At 43.6% G+C, this 22,028-nt stretch overlaps 1 protein-coding gene across 3 annotated transcripts in view; it reads right to left on the bottom strand.

Moving 5' to 3' along the window:
- Positions 1-22,028, bottom strand: part of GRIA3 (glutamate ionotropic receptor AMPA type subunit 3) — a 251,178-nt gene that overhangs the window by 45,380 nt on the left and 183,770 nt on the right. For all 3 annotated transcript variants that reach the window (XM_075835771.1, XM_075835770.1, XM_075835769.1), the window contains exons 6-7: positions 15,051-15,212; positions 2,337-2,504 (exon numbers count right to left, since the gene is read on the bottom strand). In XM_075835771.1, the coding sequence (XP_075691886.1) occupies positions 2,337-2,504; positions 15,051-15,212 (330 nt within the window). The remainder of the gene's footprint in view (positions 1-2,336; positions 2,505-15,050; positions 15,213-22,028) is intronic.

The raw sequence follows: 22,028 nt of genomic DNA, 5'->3' as shown, positions 1-22,028 counted from the left end.
TTTGTATTGTGCAATATGTTACGTGTTTCCCCACTTCTAAAAAAATGATTTTAGTTTTATATTAAACTTAAAGGGAAGGTGTCATGATTTGTATTTATTTATTATATTGCTTTAAATAAAATCCCACACAGACCAAAACGAAGTTCGTTCGCAGAGTGAAATCCAGCGCCATTTTCATGTCGACCGGAAGCCACTGCCGGGCAGTAAGATGACGACTTCCGGCCGCTGCCTCCGGCCGTATGTTCAGGCACAAGGAATAGGAGCGTAGACCAGCGGAGGCGGCAGGTAATTTATGTTCGTGTATGTGATGTGTGTATTATATTCATGTATGTGATGTGTGTATTATGTGCATGTGATACTGTCTGCTGAGCCCTGTATCTAATCCTCCTACACTGTGCAGTCGCTCAGAAAATGGCGGAACACAGTGTAGGAGGTTTGAAGATTCAAACCCTTCCTTCTCCTGGCACTAGCCAGAAGAAGGGAGGGGGATTGTGTGAGGACACTAGAGGAGAGTGTGTCCACCCCAAATTTGCAGCATAAATCAATGAGGTTGCTTTACCACAGTGACCATGCTGCAATTTTGGGAACTGCTCCCTCTAGTGCCCAGCACATAGAAATGTTATAAATTAGAATCTAATTTATAATATTTCCTGACTTGTGAAAAAAATAAAAAAATTAAAACAATGTAATCACTCAAATACTAATTGTTTAACTGAATAATAATAATAATAAAAAATTCTAGCGACACATTCCCTTTAGGAACCTTCCAACTATTTGTTAAAACTGACAACTTTCAAGGCACATTGTTGTCAGCGCTGCAGGACTAGACAGTCTTTATCTAGAAGATATGAGAAAACAAGCTAAACATTGGAGTTTGACTCCACATTGCATCATGGAATCAATAATCAATCATTTTCTGAATTAGCAGTCTGTCATAGCTTCTTATTCCTTAGTACTGTAGGAATCATGACACTTTTAACAATATAAGATCCTACTTTATTTAGGAAAAGGGTGGAGATGAAACCTAGGAATTGGACCTTAACCAATCCTAATAAATTTTTATAGCAGCGATAGATAAATTTGAAAAAGGAACTAATATCAAAATGCATCTTTGTGAAATGATGGTAAAGGTGACATTACCCTACTTGACAACATGGGCATGTTCAGAACCATTTGGGGCACAATCGCTTAATGAAGAGAAGATAAATTACAGTCAAGGGTGGCGGAGTACCGGATGGTGGAGAGACAATGTATCTTCAGACACATGTACCTGGGGTTTAGCTTTACTTGCCTGTGGGTGAAGACATTTTTTTTTAATTCCAAGGATGAAGAAGGATACATTTTATATTTGTGAATATTTGCTACATATTAATGTTATATTTTTTTCACTACTAAATTGGGTGCCCACCTCATGGGATGTTTAGTTATTCAAATAGGCTTTCTTAATACAATCTATTTTTTGTCAATATTAATTTCATGTTTTAGAGCATTGGATTCACTGAAGTGATATGAGTAAAATATAAGTTTATTTAGATAACTCTCTTAAAACAGGGGTACAATCACCATTGTGACAAAAGCCCCACCGTGTGTATTAAAAACGTATTAAACAGTAAACTACTGAGTCCTGATACCATTGCGAACCCTCTATGACTCAGTATGTTTATAACAGATATCAAACCGGAATCAGCACATAACCATGGGCATAACAGTAGTATAAACCTTGAAACACACTAGAGCCCGCGATAACCGCACCTGGAACTCCCAGTGTTAAAGGATACAATAATTCACACTGTCCCCAATGCTACAATTCCTCACTAACCCGACCCTACGCGTTTCTTGTACTTATCATCAGGGGTCTGTACTTGGTCACTCTGGCCGGGATGCCAGCGATATTAATTCAAGAGCAGGTATTCTGCTGTACACCACGGAAGCATGCTCGCATTGATATCAGCGGCACGCCTCACTCAGGGACTCTGAGTCATAATAAACAGTAAACTCCTCCCCCCAATTTTCCTATATTGTGGGAGCACAATTTTGTTGTATCAGTTATACAGTGAATAATGTTTTAGAGCATTCCAAGAAAAATTGAGAATTCTGTATATAATTAAGATATAGAATTTTTTTTTATCAAAGCGCTATAGCACTGATATTTTATATGTTTATATTTAACACATAAACTAGTAGATTATAAGATTGGTAACCGAAGGTTCAAAGCAAGGATAGATGTTCTGTAAATTATGAAAAGAACTGTTTGAATTTTAACAAGAAAATTATGTTTTCATGTTTTCAGCCATCACATGAACAAGCCACTATACAGACAGGCATTGCATATTTACCATCTTTAAAGCTCTTTCTATGTCTATCCCTTGGCTCCAAGGAACTGCAGGATTTGCCAGGCAGTCTCCAGCACTTCCCCGTCTTGACACATCCACTCGTTGCCTTCTTAGGTATCGAAAAGCCTCCGCTATTACTAATACAGCATCATGGGTGAGCGCTGATGTATACTAAACAAAGTAAATAAGAAAATATTACAGATACATATGACATGAGAGGTATAAAATACTTAACTTTAATGTATTATAAGAAAACTCCCACAAGTTCAATAACATTTTATAAATGTGATATTTTAAAATACCTTATTCCTGCGCTGATGTCAGAAACCAAATTTAGTGACTGCCTGTGAGAATACCTTCTAAGTCCTCATGACAATAAATCTCTCTTTTTATGCTTTGGTAATAGGGTAATAGGGATATTGGGCTACATTTATCAAAACTATGGAGCAGAAAGCTGTCTTTGATGCCTATAATAACCAATCAAAGCTCAGCTTTCATGTCACCAACTGCTTTGGAAAAAAGAAAGCTGCACTGTAATTGGTTGATCTAGGTAACAAGATCAGTTTTCCGTTGATAAATGAGGTCCATTGTGCAGATCAAAATCTCTGTCCATGTCCCGATGGACTTGAATAGCAGCAAATAGGATGTGAACACTGATGTAGTAGTACTTTTTGATACCACTTGTTCAAGTTTTCCTTCTAAGTGTATGTTTGCCTTTTAAACACTTTATCAACTTCTCTTTATAGCGTTTGGAGCTCCATTTCTAACATTCCAATACCCTGAATAGACATAGATTTAAAAAAAACATTCTGGCGCTCTGCAGTAGCCACTAGAAGGAGCTTTGGAGCTCTCTGCGCATTGTTTTATTATTGAGCTCAATGTATAGCAGTATGTATTAAACTACTACACTTCCCCTAGTAGCGGCTGCAGACTGCAAAAATATTGCAGAATATATTAAAGAATACTGACTTTAGCTCAGATACCTAAGAATTAGACTAGAGGCGCTAAATTAATCACAGTGATTCATTCTGGATGATAAATTTGGCACATCTTTAGACTCTTTTGTATAAGTTTATACTAACACTTGGTTGGCTTACTTTAGACCACTTTTTTGCACCAAAATTTGGCCCATCTTAATACACGTCCCTTTTCTGCTGAGCACCAATAGTAAATCTACCCCTATGTTTTTGATCTATGTCTATGCAGGGAATTTATAGTTCTGTATCAGGCAAATAGAGGTCTCACCGCTAGAAAGATATTAAAAGAAAACTAGTTCAGCACAGAATTTGGGCATGCCCCCACGTGGCGGATTTCCTCCGCAACTGTCCGCATCAATGCCGCACTTAATCCGGGTTGCGGATTACGGCTGCGGATCTGCCCAAAATGTGCAGTAAATTGATGCGGACTAGCTGCTGCGGACTGCGGAAAAAGTGCTTCCCTTCTCTCTATCAGTGCAGGATAGAGAGAAGTGACAGCACTTTCCCTAGTGAAAGTAAACGAATTTCATACTTACCGGCCGTTGTCTTGGTGACGCGTCCCTCTTTCGGCATCCAGCCCTACCTCCCTGGATGACGCGGCAGTCCATGTGACCGCTGCAGCCTGTGATTGGCTGCAGCCGTCACTTAGACTGAAACGTCATCCTGGGAAGCTGGACTGGAGACAGAAGCAGGGAGTTCTCGGTAAGTATGAACTTCTATTTTTTTACAGGTTGCTGTATATTGGGATCGGTAGTCACTGTCCAGGGTGAAGAAACAGTTACTGCCGATCGCTTAACTCTTTCAGCACCCTGGACAGTGACTATTTACTGACGTCTCCTAGCAACGCTCCCGTAATTCCGGGAGCCCCATTGACTTCCTCAGTCTGGCTGTAGACCTAGAAATACATAGGTCCAGCCAGAATGAAGAAATGTCATGTTAAAAAAGCAAGACGCATCCGCAGCACACATAACATGTGCATGACAGCTGCGGACTTCATTGCGGAATTTAGAATCTCCATTGAAGTCAATGGAGAAATTCCGCCATGAGTCCGCAACCAGTCCGCCACTGCTCCGCAACAGAGCATGCTGCGGACACCACCAAATTCCGCTCCGCAGCCTATGCTCCGCAGCGGAATTTTACGCATCGTCTAAACGAACACTTCTAAATTTAAGTGGAAGTCAATGGAGAAACGGCTCCGCTGCGGATTAACGCTGCGGAGTGTCCGCAGCGGAATTCAAGTGAAATTCCGCCACGTGTGAACCCAGCCTTTCGAACTTATTTAGATTAAAACAAAAAATAAAATGGACGTTTACTTTGTCTGGGGAATTCGAAAATATGATACCGAAGTTCGCTTAAATGAAAACTTTAGGGTGTATTCACACGGTGGGGTCACATTGCAGGTTTTGCAGCAGTTATTTGCAAAATCGCAGCAAAAAATAATGTGGTTTGACTGCGACGTGTAAATACACCCTAACTACTGTCTTCTGTATGTCCTATATGTACAAATATATATAAAAATATACTGTATCTTGTATGTTATTTATTTACAAACTTATGATACACAAATATATTTCCATTTTCTCCATTAAAGATTACAAAGGTGAAAGATATTTACTGGAATTCATAAATGTCCTTAGTCAAACTTAAAAACTATATAAGATTGGCATCTAAAGATATCTCTCATTGCCAGAAAGACCAGAAAGATACTATCAGGTCTAATAGATTAATGGAAACAGCAAAATATCTTCATGTTCATTGGAGGTGACAATGTATAAAGGATTTATGACGGGTCAATGTTTTAGAGCTTTCTGAAATACTTCTTAAAATACTTTATGTAAGTTATGTGACTACTTAGGTTATTAAAGGAAATTAATCATACAAACAATTTAGCCCCTGCAAAAAAGAATCAGGAAATATTATCTAGAATTTGATTCGATTTTGCAGAGCATAAATTAAATGACATAGAATTGTAGACATCAAGCTTATATCAAGTAATTGCATTAATTCATGTCAAAAGACTGAATACTCATGTTAACATTTGTGTGGATATATAACAGGTTAGCAGCACCAGATGTCACTATAAATATTTTAACCCTTTTCCTGCCAAGACAATTTTCACACTTTTTACAAACACAAATAAAACATAAGTGTAAAGGATTTGCCAGACACAGCTTCTGTGTCGACTCCTGTGGGCAATCAGTCTGCACCTGCTTGTATGTCTGTGAGACTGACTCCATCTTCCACCACTCAGGATGGCAGGCTTAGGAGTGGGAGAGCCTATCACAGGCTGGCCAGACGGAGCTAGTTCCCGCCCACTGTCTATTTATACATGCCTTTCCTGTTCCTCCTTTGCCTGTGATTCTTCTATGCGTGTTTCCTGGCTTGCTGCTGCGGCTTGTACTACTCATCCTCTGCTTGTATTGACCTTGGCTTTCTGACCACTCTCCTGCTCAGCGTTCTGTACCTCGTTCTCTCCTGGTTTGTCTCGGCTCGTTCACTACTCTAGAGGCTTGAGAAAGGCTCTAGAGGACAGAGCTGAAACGTTGCACAGGGGGCAATAAAAGTACCCTTTTTTCACATTTATTGCGGAGTGCTGCCTATTTTTTGAATATTATCAAGTTTGGAGCGTGGTCTGTTCCTGAGGATTTGCACCCACCATACACCGGTACTGCTAGATATTTTTGTTCATCTATCTATCTATCTATCTATCTATCTATCTATCTATCTATCTATCTATCTATCTATCTATCTATCTATCTATCTATCTATCTATCTATCTATCTATATACACTCATGGGTATATTTTGCATAAAAGCGTAACAGTTTGTAAAAATAATGCATACAAATTCATGTTTGTGGCTAAAATTCTGAATAATGCAGAGCCTGACTGTTAGGGATCTGCCAGGTACTTCATCTAGCTACACTCCTGGGATTAATCAATCCACACCTGAGGCCAGATCTGTTCGACTGACACCTTCTCCCACCAACCAGGGTGGCAGGCTCAGGAGTGGGAGAGCCTATCGCGGCCTGGTCTCTCGGAGTTAGCTCCGCCCCCTGCCCTTTATTACCTGCCCTGTGCTCTCCCTCAGTGCTTGTAATTCTTTTGGATTCCTGGCCCCACTGCTGCTTGCTCCAGCCTGCTTCTGCCGTGCTTCTGCCTTGCTGCAGTTCTGCTTGACCTGCTTTGCTTGCCCTGGCTTGCTTCTGTCTCCGTGTCCGCTCGGGTGTACTCACTTCGTCCTGGTCCTGACTGTTCGTTCGCCGCCCCGTTTCCTCGTGGCGTTCCGTGGCTACTGCCCCTTCCCTTGCGTGTTCCCTGTTTGTCTTCCTGTGCACTTAGCCAGCGTAGGGACCGCCGTCCAGTTGTACCTCGTCGCCTAGGGCGGGTCGTTGCAAGTAGGCAGGGACAGGGCGGTGGGTAGATTAGGGCTCACTTTCCATTCACCTCCTTCCTGCCATTACATAATTACAAGCCCTTACCTAGTCTACCATTTCTCCTACGCTGACGCTATCATGGACCCCCTTGAGACCCTGACCCAGCAGATGCAGGGCCTCTCCCTACAGGTCCAGGCCCTGGCCCAAAGGGTCAATCAGGGTGACGCTGCTTTAGTAGTACCCCTCACCTCACCTCTAGAACCCGACCTCAAGTTACCTGACCGGTTTTCAGGGGACCGTAAGACGTTTCTCTCCTTCCGGGAGAGTTGCAGACTGTATTTCCGCCTAAAGCCCCACTCCTCAGGTTCCGAGAACCAGCGGGTGGGTATCATCATATCCCGACTCCAGGAAGGGCCCCAAGAGTGGGCCTTCTCCTTGGCTCCTGACGCCCCTGAACTTTCCTCTGTTGATCGTTTTTTCTCTGCCCTCGGACTCATTTACGACGAGACTGACAGGACTGCTTTAGCCGAGAGTCAGCTGGTGACCTTACGTCAGGGTAGAAGACCGGTTGAGGAATACTGTTCTGATTTTAGGAAGTGGTGCGTAGCTTCTCAGTGGAACGATCCGGCCCTAAGGTGCCAGTTTAGGTTAGGATTATCTGACGCCCTGAAGGATCTGCTGGTTAGCTACCCCTCGCCTGGCTCCCTTGACCAGGTTATGGCCCTAGCAGTACGACTTGACCGACGTCTCAGGGAACGTCAGCTAGAACGCTTCAGTGTGCTCCCCTCTGACTTTTCTGCGATTCCCCCCGAGGTCCCGTCTCCTCGCCCCTCCACGGAGGACTCGGAGGTACCTATGCAACTCGGGGCCTCCATGTCCCCTCGACAACGTAGGGAGTTTCGCAGAATGAATGGTCTCTGCTTCTACTGTGGGGACGACAAGCATCTACTGAACACCTGTCCCAGGCGCAAGAATAAGAAGGCGGAAAACTTCCGCGCCTAAGTGATCATCGGGGAGGTCACTTGGGCGCACAGGTATTTCCCGTTAATGTGAAACGCAATAAAATTTTGCTTCCCTTTCAGGTCTCGTTTGCTGGCCGGTCTGCCACGGGCAGTGCTTTCGTGGATTCTGGCTCATCTGCTAATATCATGTCTGTGGAATTTGCTATGTCTCTAAAGATGCCTTGTATTGATTTACCTTATCCTATCCCTGTAGTAGGAATCGACTCAACACCCCTTGCTAATGGTTATTTTACTCAGCATACTCCTGTTTTTGAACTCCTGGTTGGCTCCATGCATTTGGAGCAGTGCTCTGTACTGGTGATGCAGGGATTATCGTCTGATCTGGTTTTAGGCCTTCCCTGGTTGCAGTTGCATAATCCCACATTTGATTGGAATACTGGGGATCTCACCAAATGGGGTAATGAATGTCTGATGTCATGTCTTTCTGTTAACTCTATTTCTCCCCGGGAGGAGGTAAACACACTTCCTGAGTTTGTTCAGGACTTCGCCGATGTGTTTTCTAAGGAGGCCTCCGAGGTGTTGCCCCCCCATAGAGATTACGATTGCGCTATCGATTTGGTGCCTGGTGCCAAGCTTCCTAAGGGTAGGATATTTAATCTTTCATGTCCTGAACGTGAAGCGATGAGGGTGTATATCCAAGAATGCCTGGCCAAGGGTTTCATTCGCCCCTCGACTTCTCCTGTAGGTGCTGGCTTCTTCTTCGTGGGGAAGAAGGATGGTGGTCTTAGGCCGTGCATTGATTATCGTAACCTGAATAAGGTCACCGTAAGGAACCAGTACCCACTTCCTTTGATTCCGGATCTTTTTAATCAGGTTCAGGGAGCCCAATGGTTTTCTAAGTTCGATCTACGGGGGGCATATAACCTTATCCGCATCAAAGAGGGGGATGAGTGGAAAACTGCGTTCAACACACCCGAGGGTCATTTCGAATACCTGGTCATGCCCTTTGGGTTGTGTAATGCCCCTGCTGTCTTCCAGAATTTTATTAATGAAATCCTGAGAGAGTACCTGGGTAATTTTCTTGTTGTGTACCTTGATGACATACTGGTGTTTTCCAAGGACTGGTCCTCCCACGTGGAGCATGTCAGGAAGGTGCTCCAGGTCCTTCGGGAGAATAATCTGTTTGCTAAGACTGAAAAATGTGTCTTTGGGGTACAGGAGATACCATTTTTAGGGCAAATCCTCACTCCTCATGAATTCCGCATGGACCCTGCCAAGGTTCAAGCTGTGGCGGAATGGGTCCAACCTGCCTCCCTTAAGGCATTACAGTGTTTTTTAGGGTTCGCCAACTATTACAGGAGATTTATTGCCAACTTCTCGGTCGTCGCTAAGCCTCTTACGGACCTTACCCGCAAGGGTGCCGATGTCCTCCATTGGCCCCCTGAGGCCGTCCAGGCCTTTGAGACTCTCAAGAAGTGCTTTATCTCGGCCCCCGTGCTGATTCAGCCCAACCAAGAGGAGCCATTTATTGTGGAGGTTGACGCTTCCGAGGTGGGAGTGGGGGCCGTCCTGTCCCAGGGTACCAGCTCCCTCACCCATCTCCGCCCCTGTGCTTACTTCTCTAGGAAGTTTTCGCCCACGGAGAGTAACTATGATATTGGCAACCGCGAACTTCTAGCCATTAAATGGGCTTTTGAGGAGTGGCGGCACTTCCTGGAGGGGGCCAGACACCAGGTAACGGTCCTTACGGATCACAAGAATCTGGTTTTCCTAGAATCGGCCCGGAGGCTTAATCCTAGACAAGCTCGGTGGGCACTATTCTTTACCAGATTTAATTTCTTGGTTACCTATAGGGCTGGGTCCAAGAATATTAAGGCTGACGCTCTGTCACGTAGTTTCATGGCCAATCCTCCTTCCGAGAAGGATCCCGCTTGTATTTTACCCCCTGGTATAATCGTCTCTGCCACGGATTCTGATTTAGCTTCTGATATCGCGGCTGATCAGGGTGCAGCTCCCGGGAACGTCCCTGGGGACAAACTGTTTGTTCCCCTGCAATACCGGCTGAGGGTACTCAGGGAAAACCATGACTCCGCTCTATCCGGTCATCCTGGCATCTTGGGCACCAAACACCTCATTACCAGAAACTATTGGTGGCCTGGGTTGCCTAAAGATGTTAGGGCTTACGTCGCCGCTTGTGAGGTTTGCGCTAGGTCCAAAACCCCTAGGTCCCGACCTGCGGGCCTACTACGTTCCTTGCCCATTCCCCAGAGACCTTGGACCCATATCTCCATGGATTTTATCACCGATTTGCCTCCATCTCAGGGCAAGTCGGTGGTGTGGGTGGTAGTCGACCGCTTCAGCAAGATGTGCCACTTTGTGCCCCTTAAGAAGCTACCTAACGCCAAGACGTTAGCTTCTTTGTTTGTGAAACACATCCTGCGTCTCCATGGGGCCCCAGTCAATATCGTTTCTGACAGAGGGGTACAATTTGTTTCCTTATTTTGGAGAGCTTTTTGTAAAAAGTTGGAGATTGATCTGTCCTTCTCCTCCGCCTTCCATCCCGAAACCAATGGCCAAACGGAAAGGACCAACCAATCCCTGGAACAATATTTAAGGTGTTTCATCTCTGACTGTCAATTCGATTGGGTCTCATTCCTTCCCCTTGCTGAATTTTCCCTGAATAACCGGGTCAGTAACTCGTCAGGGGTCTCCCCGTTTTTCTGTAATTTCGGGTTTAACCCTAGGTTCTCCTCCGTCTCCCCTGGTTGTTCCAATAATCCTGAGGTAGAGGAGGTTCATCGGGAACTGTGCACTGTCTGGGCCCAGGTTCAGAAGAACCTAGAGGCGTCCCAGAGCGCACAAAAGATTCAGGCGGATAGTAGACGTTCTGCTAACCCCCGGTTTGTCGTCGGGGATTTGGTCTGGTTGTCGTCCAGGAACTTGCGCCTTAAGGTCCCGTCCAGGAAGTTTGCTCCCCGATTTATTGGACCTTATAAGATCATTGGAGTCCTCAACCCTGTATCCTTCCGTCTGGAGCTCCCCCCATCCTTTCGCATACATGACGTCTTCCATGCCTCCCTCCTTAAACGCTGCTCCCCGTCCTGGTCCCCCTCGAGGATTCCTCCTGTTCCCGTTCTCACCCCTGAGGGGGTGGAATTCGAGGTGGCCAAGATTATGGACAGTAGGATGGTCCAGGGCTCCCTCCAGTACCTGGTCCATTGGAGAGGATACGGGCCGGAGGAGAGGACTTGGGTACCTGCCCGTGATGTTCACGCTGGGGTATTGATCAGGAGGTTCCACCTCCTCTTCCCCACTAAACCGGGTCCCCTTAGTAAGGGTCCGGTGGCCCCTCATAAAAGGGGGAGTACTGTTAGGGATCTGCCAGGTACTTCATCTAGCTACACTCCTGGGATTAATCAATCCACACCTGAGGCCAGATCTGTTCGACTGACACCTTCTCCCACCAACCAGGGTGGCAGGCTCAGGAGTGGGAGAGCCTATCGCGGCCTGGTCTCTCGGAGTTAGCTCCGCCCCCTGCCCTTTATTACCTGCCCTGTGCTCTCCCTCAGTGCTTGTAATTCTTTTGGATTCCTGGCCCCACTGCTGCTTGCTCCAGCCTGCTTCTGCCGTGCTTCTGCCTTGCTGCAGTTCTGCTTGACCTGCTTTGCTTGCCCTGGCTTGCTTCTGTCTCCGTGTCCGCTCGGGTGTACTCACTTCGTCCTGGTCCTGACTGTTCGTTCGCCGCCCCGTTTCCTCGTGGCGTTCCGTGGCTACTGCCCCTTCCCTTGCGTGTTCCCTGTTTGTCTTCCTGTGCACTTAGCCAGCGTAGGGACCGCCGTCCAGTTGTACCTCGTCGCCTAGGGCGGGTCGTTGCAAGTAGGCAGGGACAGGGCGGTGGGTAGATTAGGGCTCACTTTCCATTCACCTCCTTCCTGCCATTACACTGACATGGACGACACCACCCATACACTAAAGTTCAAGATGCATAGTTCATACATACCATTTATTTCTATGTCTACATACACATATAATCATATATCACCAGAACTGAATACACAAAAAATCTCAGAGATTCACATACGGTTAAAATTTTAATCACAGAGTTGACAAATGTCCTGATGAGGTGCAGGGGGTGATTAAATATGCAACTACTTATCTTCTCAGTATGGAAAAAAGACTCCCCTAAATGTGACAACTAGAGCGCTCATAGCCTCTCTTATTGATAAGAGGGGAGAAAAGTACTTGTATCAGTCCCCTGGCATCACTGGAGCCTGTACAGGCGGAAAAATGACAATATTGGCCGTAAAAAATGAGCGCCTATCAACGAGACAGCTCATTGATCGGTGCTTGTTTGCTCTTTTCACAAGGGGCTATGATCAGTAATGTATGGAGACAAGCGATCGTTACTACAATAATATTTATTGCTGCATAAGCGACACGATCAGCTGATGAACGAGCGTTGGCTTGTTCATTGGCTAATCATTGTCCTATTTACACAGGGCAATGATCAGGAATGAGCCTTCATATGAACGCTCGTTTGATCGATAACTGGCCCATGTAAAAGGGTCCTAACAGGTGGTGATCTTTGTTCCTGCTTTTACTTACAGCTTCCCATCTCCCACCCCTCCCTTACAGTGACTCGGAACCAGGAAGTTAAACTTTTCATGCTGCTCCCCGACTTCAAACAAGTACTGGGCCCAAATATTGCACGTAAAATTTGAAAGCTACAATTCGGGACTTAAATATGCTACCAAAATCTAAGCTCTAGCCCTTAAATTCTAGCCGTAGCAAGCTGTCAAAGTCATGAGGTAATACTTAGATCCCTTGGTAGTGAAAGTGTTAAGGGGTTATTCCCATCTCATATAATGATGGAATCGCTAAGATATACCATCACATTCTGATCCGTTAGGGGGGATCCTCACCAATCCTGAAAATTAAGACACTGCAGCATTAGCTTAACATTGCGGCCCCTTCACAGTTTTTCTCGGCCACCAGCTGTGCAGGGAGCTACAGTACCATTCACCTGAATGGAGTGGTGTTGGAGTGCCCTGCACAGTTAGTAGTTGGGAGCACCAGGAACACTGTTAAAGGGGTCGCACCATTAAACCAGCACTGTGGCTTCTACATTTTTAGGAACAGTGGGGGCCCCATAAGTTGCACCCCTAACTTTCCTAGCGATGTGTCATCACTTTATGTGATGGGATTATAAATTATATTTTAATTAGAAATATTGGTATTTGAAATACGTGTTTCAGACTGTATCATATGGGGCACCTCAAGCACCAGCCAAATACCCAACTGGTTTGTCCAACCCTGAGCAAGACACTGACTTGATACTGGCAAGAGTATGTAATATATATTTTGATAGATCCAAAGTGATTTAAAGCCAAAAAAAGAGCCAAAATATTTGATTAAGGGCTAGTGCATATTACATATTACAGCCCAATACGACCTCTGAGTTGTGCGCTGCCATAATCAATGGCAGATTATAATATGGGCGGTTCGGGCGGCCGCACCGCACACAATCTTAAAAAACTATGCAGCGCTGCTAGCTGCCGCGCTGTCCCGCTTCCAACTGAATCTGCGTCTGCTGGAGCTATGGGGGCATTATACTGTGTTGCAGCTATAGGGGCATTATACTGTGTCGCAGCTATGGGGGCATTATACTGTGTCACAGCTATGGGGGCATTATACTGTGTCGCAGCTATGGGGGCATTATACTGTGTCGCAGCTATGGAGATATTATACTGTGTCACAGCTATGGGGGCATTATACTGTGTCGCAGCTATGGGGGCATTATACTGTGTCGCAGCTATAGAGGCATTATACTGTATAGGACAGCTATGGGGCATTATACTGTGTCACAGCTATGGAGGCATTATACTGTGTCACAGCTATGGGGCATTATACTGTGTCGCAGCTATGGGGGCATTATACTGTGTAGCGTCAGCTAAGGGGAAAATTATACTGTGTAGAGGCAGCTATGAAGGGCATTATACTGTGGGGGCAGCTATGGGTGGCAATATACTGTGGGGGCAGCTATGGGGGAAATTATACTGAGCAATTACAAGAGCTGCAGGTCCATGGGGGGGAGATGCTGTGTACCACTATATACAAGGGGGGATTGTCGTATAGCACTATATAGAAGGGAGCGCTGTGTATCACTATATCTAAGGGGGATTGCTGTGTAGCACTATATACAAGAGGGGGTGGCCTATGTGATGCTATTTACAGAGGGGGAGGACTGTGTAGCGCTATTTACAGGGGGCTGTGTGTGGTGCTATCTACAGTGTTTGACACAATTATATTCAGGGGCGCAGTCTATGGTGCGATAATATTTAGGGGCACAGTGTTTGTACTATTTTATTCAGGGGCGCAGTGTTTGGTGCTATTATATTTAGGGGCACAGTGTGTGGCACCATGATAATATTATCTTTGTTTATAGGTGTGGAAATGTTGGAAAAGTGAGGAGCCAAAGACATCTGAGTGGCAAATTCTGCGGAAATGGGTCATGGCCGGGAAAAGTCGTCATGAAGTCTGGACTGGATGTAGAAGAAAAGAGGAAAAAAACTACGTCATCACCTGTGAGTCACTAGATTTATAGACAATCTGTCATCTCTACTGACATGTTTATTATAGGAAATCCTTGTATTTCACAAAGACTTTGTGCAGTCCAGGACAAATAAGTGTTACTATTCCCCTTGTCAGTATGTGGGGACACAGCCTTTTGACAAGGGGAGTAGTAACACCCATTTCTTAATGTCTGGACAAAAAAGGAAGTGTTAACAATAGTTACAGGACGGCGGTGGAGAAGGGGGGCCCAAGTTTGGATAACAGCCCAGGGCCTATGGTCTACTTAATCTGCCACTGGCCATAATACAGAACCCTTAGAAGTCTATCAGGTCCTACTGTACCTGTGAAGAAATTAGACAGAAAAAGAATCATAGCCTCGGATGTTGAATATGTATTTTGGAAGTATTCGCCCATAGAAGAAATAACGCAGTAATAAGGTGCTGGTCATACAGGATCTGTGCACCTGGCTGTGCCGTGGGCATGAGACCTAACACCTACAGTATATTGTTTTATGTACTAATATGGAAACAGTGTTGTAAACTTTTAACATGCTGATTTAATGTTAGCTTATTTTATTAAATAAATAATGGGTGTAAATAAAGCAATCTAATAATTGTTTTTTCTAACATCTGCTGTCTAGATTTTTACTTTTATGACTTTATAAGTACAGTACGATCAGTTAATATTTGTATTCTTTTTACATCACTGCATCATTGTATTATTCAAAATGTAGAAAATGATAAATATAGGGGTCGTTGGCAGTATCAGTCAAATAGAGAATACTGATTTATATTACTAGATAACAGTAAAAGTACAGAAAACTACCATACCTTTAATGGTGTATTCCTTGCTTCAGGAAATTCCCTCTCATCCAGACGTACCCATCTCTGTAGAAACTGCTGCACTATTGGGTTTTCATTATTGACAATCTGAAATCCAGTGACATTGGCACCACCATGCATGACTCTCTCCAGAGATATGCTTGTAAATCCCTGTGTTTATGAAAAATAAAATAAAAATCAATAATTATTCAATTGGATAATTTTTGGGTTACTTTCGTGTTTTAGAAGTAGCCAGGAAGCTCGGCAAATGCTATTATAGAATAAGCCAGATGGGTGTTTAGAATATGAGCCAGCTTGCAGTGTTTCTAAGGGACATTACTATCAGTTAGCCAAGCTTTAAACTATTTCTTGTCCACACATATAAAATCTGCTAAGCTTGATCTGCCAAGCCTAGAACTGGGTCTAAATAGGTCAACGATGCAATAAAAATTCTGGCTAGACTTCAAATGTGTTCTGTGATACAGCCTCGAACAGACCAGTGAATTGTGAGGAAAATGTCTTGTTAATGTCGGAGAATGGTCATACTGGTTCAGACTGACAGGAAGGTGAAAGTAATTCAAGTAACCGTATGATGAAGATCATCTCTGAATGAAAAGAGCATTAAGAAATATATGGAAGGCACCACAGGAAATACATCTAAAATATAGTACAAGTGCAAGCTGGGCACAGAGGAAAATGTTCTATCTATCAGAAAATGCTTGTTTATCAGATAGTAGGTGATGCACAATATTTGTTACAAGAATAGCACAAAAAAGACACACAAACAAGCTTTAAAAATTAGAAAAAAATTGATCAAACCATAAGCAACAAGAGATATGCCCATAGTAAAACAAAGTCGATCAGACTTAGACTAAGCAAAATAACCAATTGGCAGAATATAAAGTAGTCAGAATGCTGTACAAATAGGGCTTTAGGCTAGAAAGGTATAACTATTACAGTGGCCATTTGTTTCATATTCAGTATAATACCCAATATTTTAGACCCTTTCCACTAAAAAAAGAAAATTCAATGTTTTTTAAAAATAAAAAGTACCATGATGGATCTGTTGTCTGAGTCTAAAACTTTCTATCGGACTCAAACTGATGCCAAAGTGCACGAGTTCACATCAGTATTCATTAGTTACATCATCATCAGGTTTTTTTGTGTTTTTTTTTTACAGAATTATTTATTATTTGTTTTTATGTCCTTGATTTCATTTAGTGAGAAATGAAACAATTGATACAAACTGATGTACTGCATCCATCCTGCCCAATGACTTCTTTTGTAAAATACAGAAGAGGACATTACAAATGTGTGCATCCGTTGTCACATGTGGACATAAGAAATTAGAGCACTAAAGTCCATCTGATTATATAATATATGCTGTGTATGTACCTGTGACCTCCATAGCCTGCAGTAGAGAATGGTAAAATTAATGGTGCAAACATCCAGGCAGAGGCTTTTATTATTGCAGGCTGGCTCATGTGGATACTGTCTACCACCATGTACAAGTTTTCAAGTAGGTGGTCACGTGAATATTGAGATGCTAGATAGAAGTTAGGCTATCAAAGGGTCTTCGGATATAACCACTGCCCACTAATGACTGTTGGTATTGTACTGATAGGTGGTGCAACGGCAAGGTCAGTGAAACTTTTGGTTTTTGTTCTATTGTATATGTATATGTATTTACTTTAATAATATTCATGTGTGTTTGTAGTGTTTAATGTGTACCTGTAGTGTGTTACAATGTTGCCCACAGTTGGGACCAATCTCTATGCAGCTACTATTTAGGTCATTAAGAGCCTATACAGGTGTATACATCGATCGGCCATCTAACAGTGGCCACAGTCAACAGTTTGTGTGGCGTAACAGAAAAATGATGCTCTGTGCTAAAAGAAATAAAGCAGTGTAACGCATTTATTCTACTCGTTTCCTAGAAAAAATTATAATAGTAAGTACATGCAAAATGACCACATTAGCAACCAAGTCTTGTATCCATTCTAGATCTTTATTAGTTTTTTTAGTATAAAGACGTATAATCTGGCTCGTGTTTGCGCACTTATGTTTTAATCAGGACCGCATCATCCATGAGGCGAGATGAGCTTCTCAGCCTCAGGCGGCGGCCATCTACCTCTCTGAGGGGTCGTCGGCGCCACTGAAACCAGCTGCCGCCACCCCCTCCTGCACTAATTGTACCTGTGTCTATAGGATGCAGATATAATTACATGCATAAGCGCTGAATGGTAGGGTACGGGTGCTGATTGGCAGGGCAAAATCATTTGCCAATCAGCGACATTCAATGATTCTAGCAGCGCGATGACGCTTCCGTTGTTGAAAAGCGCTGATTGGCGGGGCAAGTCATTCTGCCCTGCCAATCAGCACATTTCAACGACGCAAGCGGTAAGATGACATCATCGCGCCGCTTGCGTCGTTCAGTCCCAGCAGGCCTGCTCCATAAAGCTCCAGCAGATCGGCACCAACATCTGTATTGCCAATGGACAGCTCGGGAACGGGATAATGTGAGTATAATATGAGTAAAGTATTTGTTTTTTGTGAGATAATGGGTGGTTTGAATATGATATGATTTTTTTTGCGAAACAGCAACTCCCAGCATAACCTTACCACTGTTCGGGCCATGCTGGGAGCTGTAGTTTTAAGCCGTACAAACCTATAAGGCAGGGGTTGCACTATATTGAGCTGTAATTGTGCATGTCCTGCATATTTGTACTGAGCTTGGTTCTGGGGCTGTATATATGTACTGAGCTTGGTTCTGATGTTGTATATATGTACTGAACTTGGTTCTGGGGCTGTATATATGTACTGAACTTGGTTCTGAGGCTGTATTTATGTACTGAGCTTGGTTCTGGTGCTGTTTATATGGACTGAGCTTTGTTCTGGAGCTGTATATATGTACTGAGCTTTGTTCTGGTGCTGTATATAAGTTCTAAGCTTTGTTCTGGTACTGTATTTATGTACTAAGCTTTAATCTGGTGCTGTATATATGTACCGTGCTTTGTTCTGGAGCCATATATGCCAGAGCTTGGTTCTGATGCTGTAATTATGTAGGATATATTTATAATAACAAAACTGCATGGCAGATTGAGTTGTTTTCAATTCATTGTATATTTAATAGGTACCTGTCAGGTAGTTTTAACCCCTTGAACCGCCACCATGCAGTAATACAGGATCTGACAATAATTCCAAATGTATGATTTTTTCAAATGCAGCAAAATCTGTCAAATCAACTTTTTAAATGGCGCACGCTATAGGCTAATTACTCATTAAAGGGTTATGGGGCGGTGCCGCTATCCTGAAGAGTTACATAGCCCTGCCTCCAAACTGACCTTTCCTTGTTTGATTGACATCCTAATGGCTGATACAACTTTTCTTAGATGCGCCATCGCCTTGTAGTATTTGGGCACACACCGTGCAGCGAGGTGTATGCTGCCCGGCTTCATCGCTGACGCACGCATGCCAGGGGAGTACAAAGCAATGGAGCATCTGCAAGAGTTTGAGGAGGCTGGTAGTGATGTAGAACAGCCAGGGGGATGTCAATCAAAATCTGGGGGGCGCTATTTAAATTTTCGCCTCAGGCAGCAGAAAAGCTAGAATCGGACCTGATTTTAATAATAATTTAGGTCACCTTATTTATTATGATAAGAAGGTTTTTAAAATTCTGGGGTTTAACCCCTTCCCGACATTTGACCTATCCATACGCTAAAGCTGATCGCGCCCCCCCCGCAATGCAATTGCAGGGTGGGGATGGTTTCTATGGCTGCCTGGGGGCCTAATGAAGGCCCCCAGGTCTGCCATCTTTGTGCTCCTATTAAGCCCTGCCTCCGGCAGGGCTTAATATAAGCATGTCAGAATCAGGATATTAGGATATCAGGACATTAGTATTGTAGTATATCGTGCAAGCGATCTAACGATCGCTGGTTGAAGTCCCCTAGGGGGACTAATAAAAAAAGTTCAATTAGTAAAATAAAGTTTTTTTTATGTAAAACATTTTTTTTTAATTAAAAGTAAAAAAACAAAAACCTTTTCCCATTTTCCCCCTAGAGCATAGTAAAAAAATAAATAAATAAACATAATTGGTATCACCACATCCATAAAAGTCTGAACTATTACAATATATCATTATTTAACCTGCACGGTGAACGCCGTAAAAAAAATAAAAATTGAAAACACCAGTATCTATATTTTTTGGTCACCTCATCTCCCACAAAAAAATGAAATAAAAAGCGATCAAAACGTCATATGTACCCCAAATTGGTATCATTAAAAACGAAGGTCTTAAGTTTTTACTTGTAATAGTAGTAAAATATAGAAAAAACGAAATATATTTGGTATCGCTGTAAACTTATTGACCCACAGAATAAAGTTAACATGTTGTTTTAATTGCACAGTGAATTCCGTAAAAATGACGCGCAAAAAAACAATGGAGGAATCACTGTTTTTTTTTCATTTTCTACCCCACAAATATTTTTTTTCCTGTTACCTAGTCTAATATATATTTTGGAAAGTTTGTTTGAAGCTCGATTTTTTTTATTGGTTTAAAAGCAGTCCATGTGACCGCTGCAGCCTGTGATTGGCCTGTGATTGGCTGCAGCGGTCACATGGGATGAAACGTCATCCTGGGAGGCTGGACTGGAGGAAGAAGCAGGTAAGTTAACTTTTAATACTTTTAACTCCAGTGGTAGTCACTGTCCCAGGTGCTGAAAGAGTTACTGCCGATCAGTTAACTCTTTCAGCACCCTGGACAGTGACTATCCCCTGACATCGCCTAGCAACGCTCCCGTAATTACGGGTCCACACACGTAGCCACCCGTAATTACGGGAGCCCCATAGACCACTTCCATCACCGTTTTCATGGCCGTTTTTCACGGGTCCATGTGTCAGTGATTGGAACCGTGTGCTTCCCGTGTGTACTCTGTGTACACTTCCGTGTTTCAGTTTCCGAGAGGAAACTGAAACCCGTTCACACTATTGTGAGTGCCACACATGCTATTCCCTGACAAGTGGTACTCACTGTCCAGGGTGCTGAAAGAGTTACTGCTGATCAGTGCAGCCCCTTAACTCTTTCAGCACCCTGGACAGAGAATACCGCTGGACAGGGAATACCATGTGTGGGGCTCACAATATAGATTAATGGTTCATTAAAAAAAACCTGCAACAAAAAAAAAGTTACTACTTACCCAGAACTCCCTGCTTGCGTGCTTCTTACTCAAGTCTGGCCTCCTGACATGACGTTTCAGACCATGTGACTGCTGCAGCCAATCACAGGCTGCAGCGGTCAAATGGACTGCTGCGTCATCCAGGGAGGCTGGACTGGATGTCAGAAGAGGGACACGTCACCAAGACAACGGCCAGGGTACGTATGAACTTATTTTTCTTAATATCGCTGCGTTCCAGCATTGATCAGTGCTGACAGAGAGAAGGGGCTGCCGATTAGTGCAGTGCAGTATCTGTCTGTATGTGTACCTCTGCCCGTCCCGCCGTAGCTAGGCAACGGCTCCGTCACACAGGGACGGCACATAGATGCCTTCCGTGTGCCTTCAGTTTTTTTGACGGCCCCCTTGACTTGCATGGGCCTCAAGATCACGGAATCTCGAACCAAAGTAGGACATGCTCTACTTTTGTCAGAACAGAGCAACGGGACCGTCAAAAAAACTGAAGTGTGCATGGCCCCATTGAAATGAATGGGTCAGAGTGCTAACCGTCTGAAAAACGGCTAGCACCCTGAAGAAAAAGACCGAAGTGGGCATGAAGATTTATATGGGCCTGCCCGTGCCATAATTACGGCCTGAAATAGGACATGTTCTATATTTTTCAATGGCCCGGGCAGCTTCCCGTAAGCAAACGGGAAGGTACCTGTGGCCAATAGAAGTCTATGGGCCCGTATTTATGGGCCGTAATTACGGCCTGTGATTACGGGCGTTTTTTCGTTCGTGTGCATGAGGCCTAAATCTGTAATGAATATATTGCTTAATTTCATTTCTTTTATGCTTCCAATAACATTATTTACACTCTCTAGCAATTAAATTCATATCGAGAGGTAGCAATTAAATTCATATCGATAGGTAGCAATTAAATTCATACTGAGAGGTATTTAAATAGTGAGCTTTTACTCTATCCATAACGTAAGTCAACCTCCTGCGCAAGGCCGGATATAAAAGCTAGTACATTATATGGCACAATAAATGGTGCTACGAAAAACTCATCCTGCAAAAATCAAGCCCTCATAGGACTATATAGACAGAAAAATAAAAAAGTTATGACTTTTGGAATGTGGGGAGGAAAAAACGAAAATGAAAATCTGAAAAAGGGCTGCGGCGGGAAGGGGTTAAAGTGTACCTGTAGTGTTTTTCCACTTTCCATTTCTGTTTTCATCTAGAAAATTTATGCATATTCCCAATTTATACTAATTACTTATATCCTTTATCTCCTGTAGTCCCTTGTTCAGTGGTATTTGCCCCTGCTTTGGCTGATGTATCTTGAGCACTCCATGCTCATTGCCAAGTGGAATCCATGTACAGTTCTATTCGGATTCCAAGTTGAACAGGTGCATCTTTGGAGGTACGCAGTAAGCTTGCATGCACCCGATGCCATCTGCAGTGAGCCAAGAGTAGCAGCCGCTGCTTGTAACATTGAATAGGCGTTTAACTATCATATAGTGAACAAGGAACTGCTCTTATAACTGTGCATAGATAGTAAGCACATACTTGTGCATGTCCTAGTGTTTGATCAATTTGATCGTATTATGCAGCTCCTGATCGTTCCTTTTGTTTATCCTGCAATCTGTGTATATGGGCCGCAAAAACGAACGCCGATCAATGAGACAGCTCGTTGATCGCCGCTGATTTGCTCCTTTCACAAGGAGCAATGATCAGTAATGTATGGGGATGAGGGCTTGTTACTACGATCGCTCCTCCCTATGCATTTCTATCATCTCTGCATCACATCTCTCTGTTTACACAGGGAGATGTA

This window comes from Rhinoderma darwinii, chromosome 8 (genome assembly GCF_050947455.1).
Source record: "Rhinoderma darwinii isolate aRhiDar2 chromosome 8, aRhiDar2.hap1, whole genome shotgun sequence".
Taxonomy (NCBI): domain Eukaryota; kingdom Metazoa; phylum Chordata; class Amphibia; order Anura; family Rhinodermatidae; genus Rhinoderma; species Rhinoderma darwinii.
This window is presented reverse-complemented; position numbering and strand designations above follow the sequence as displayed.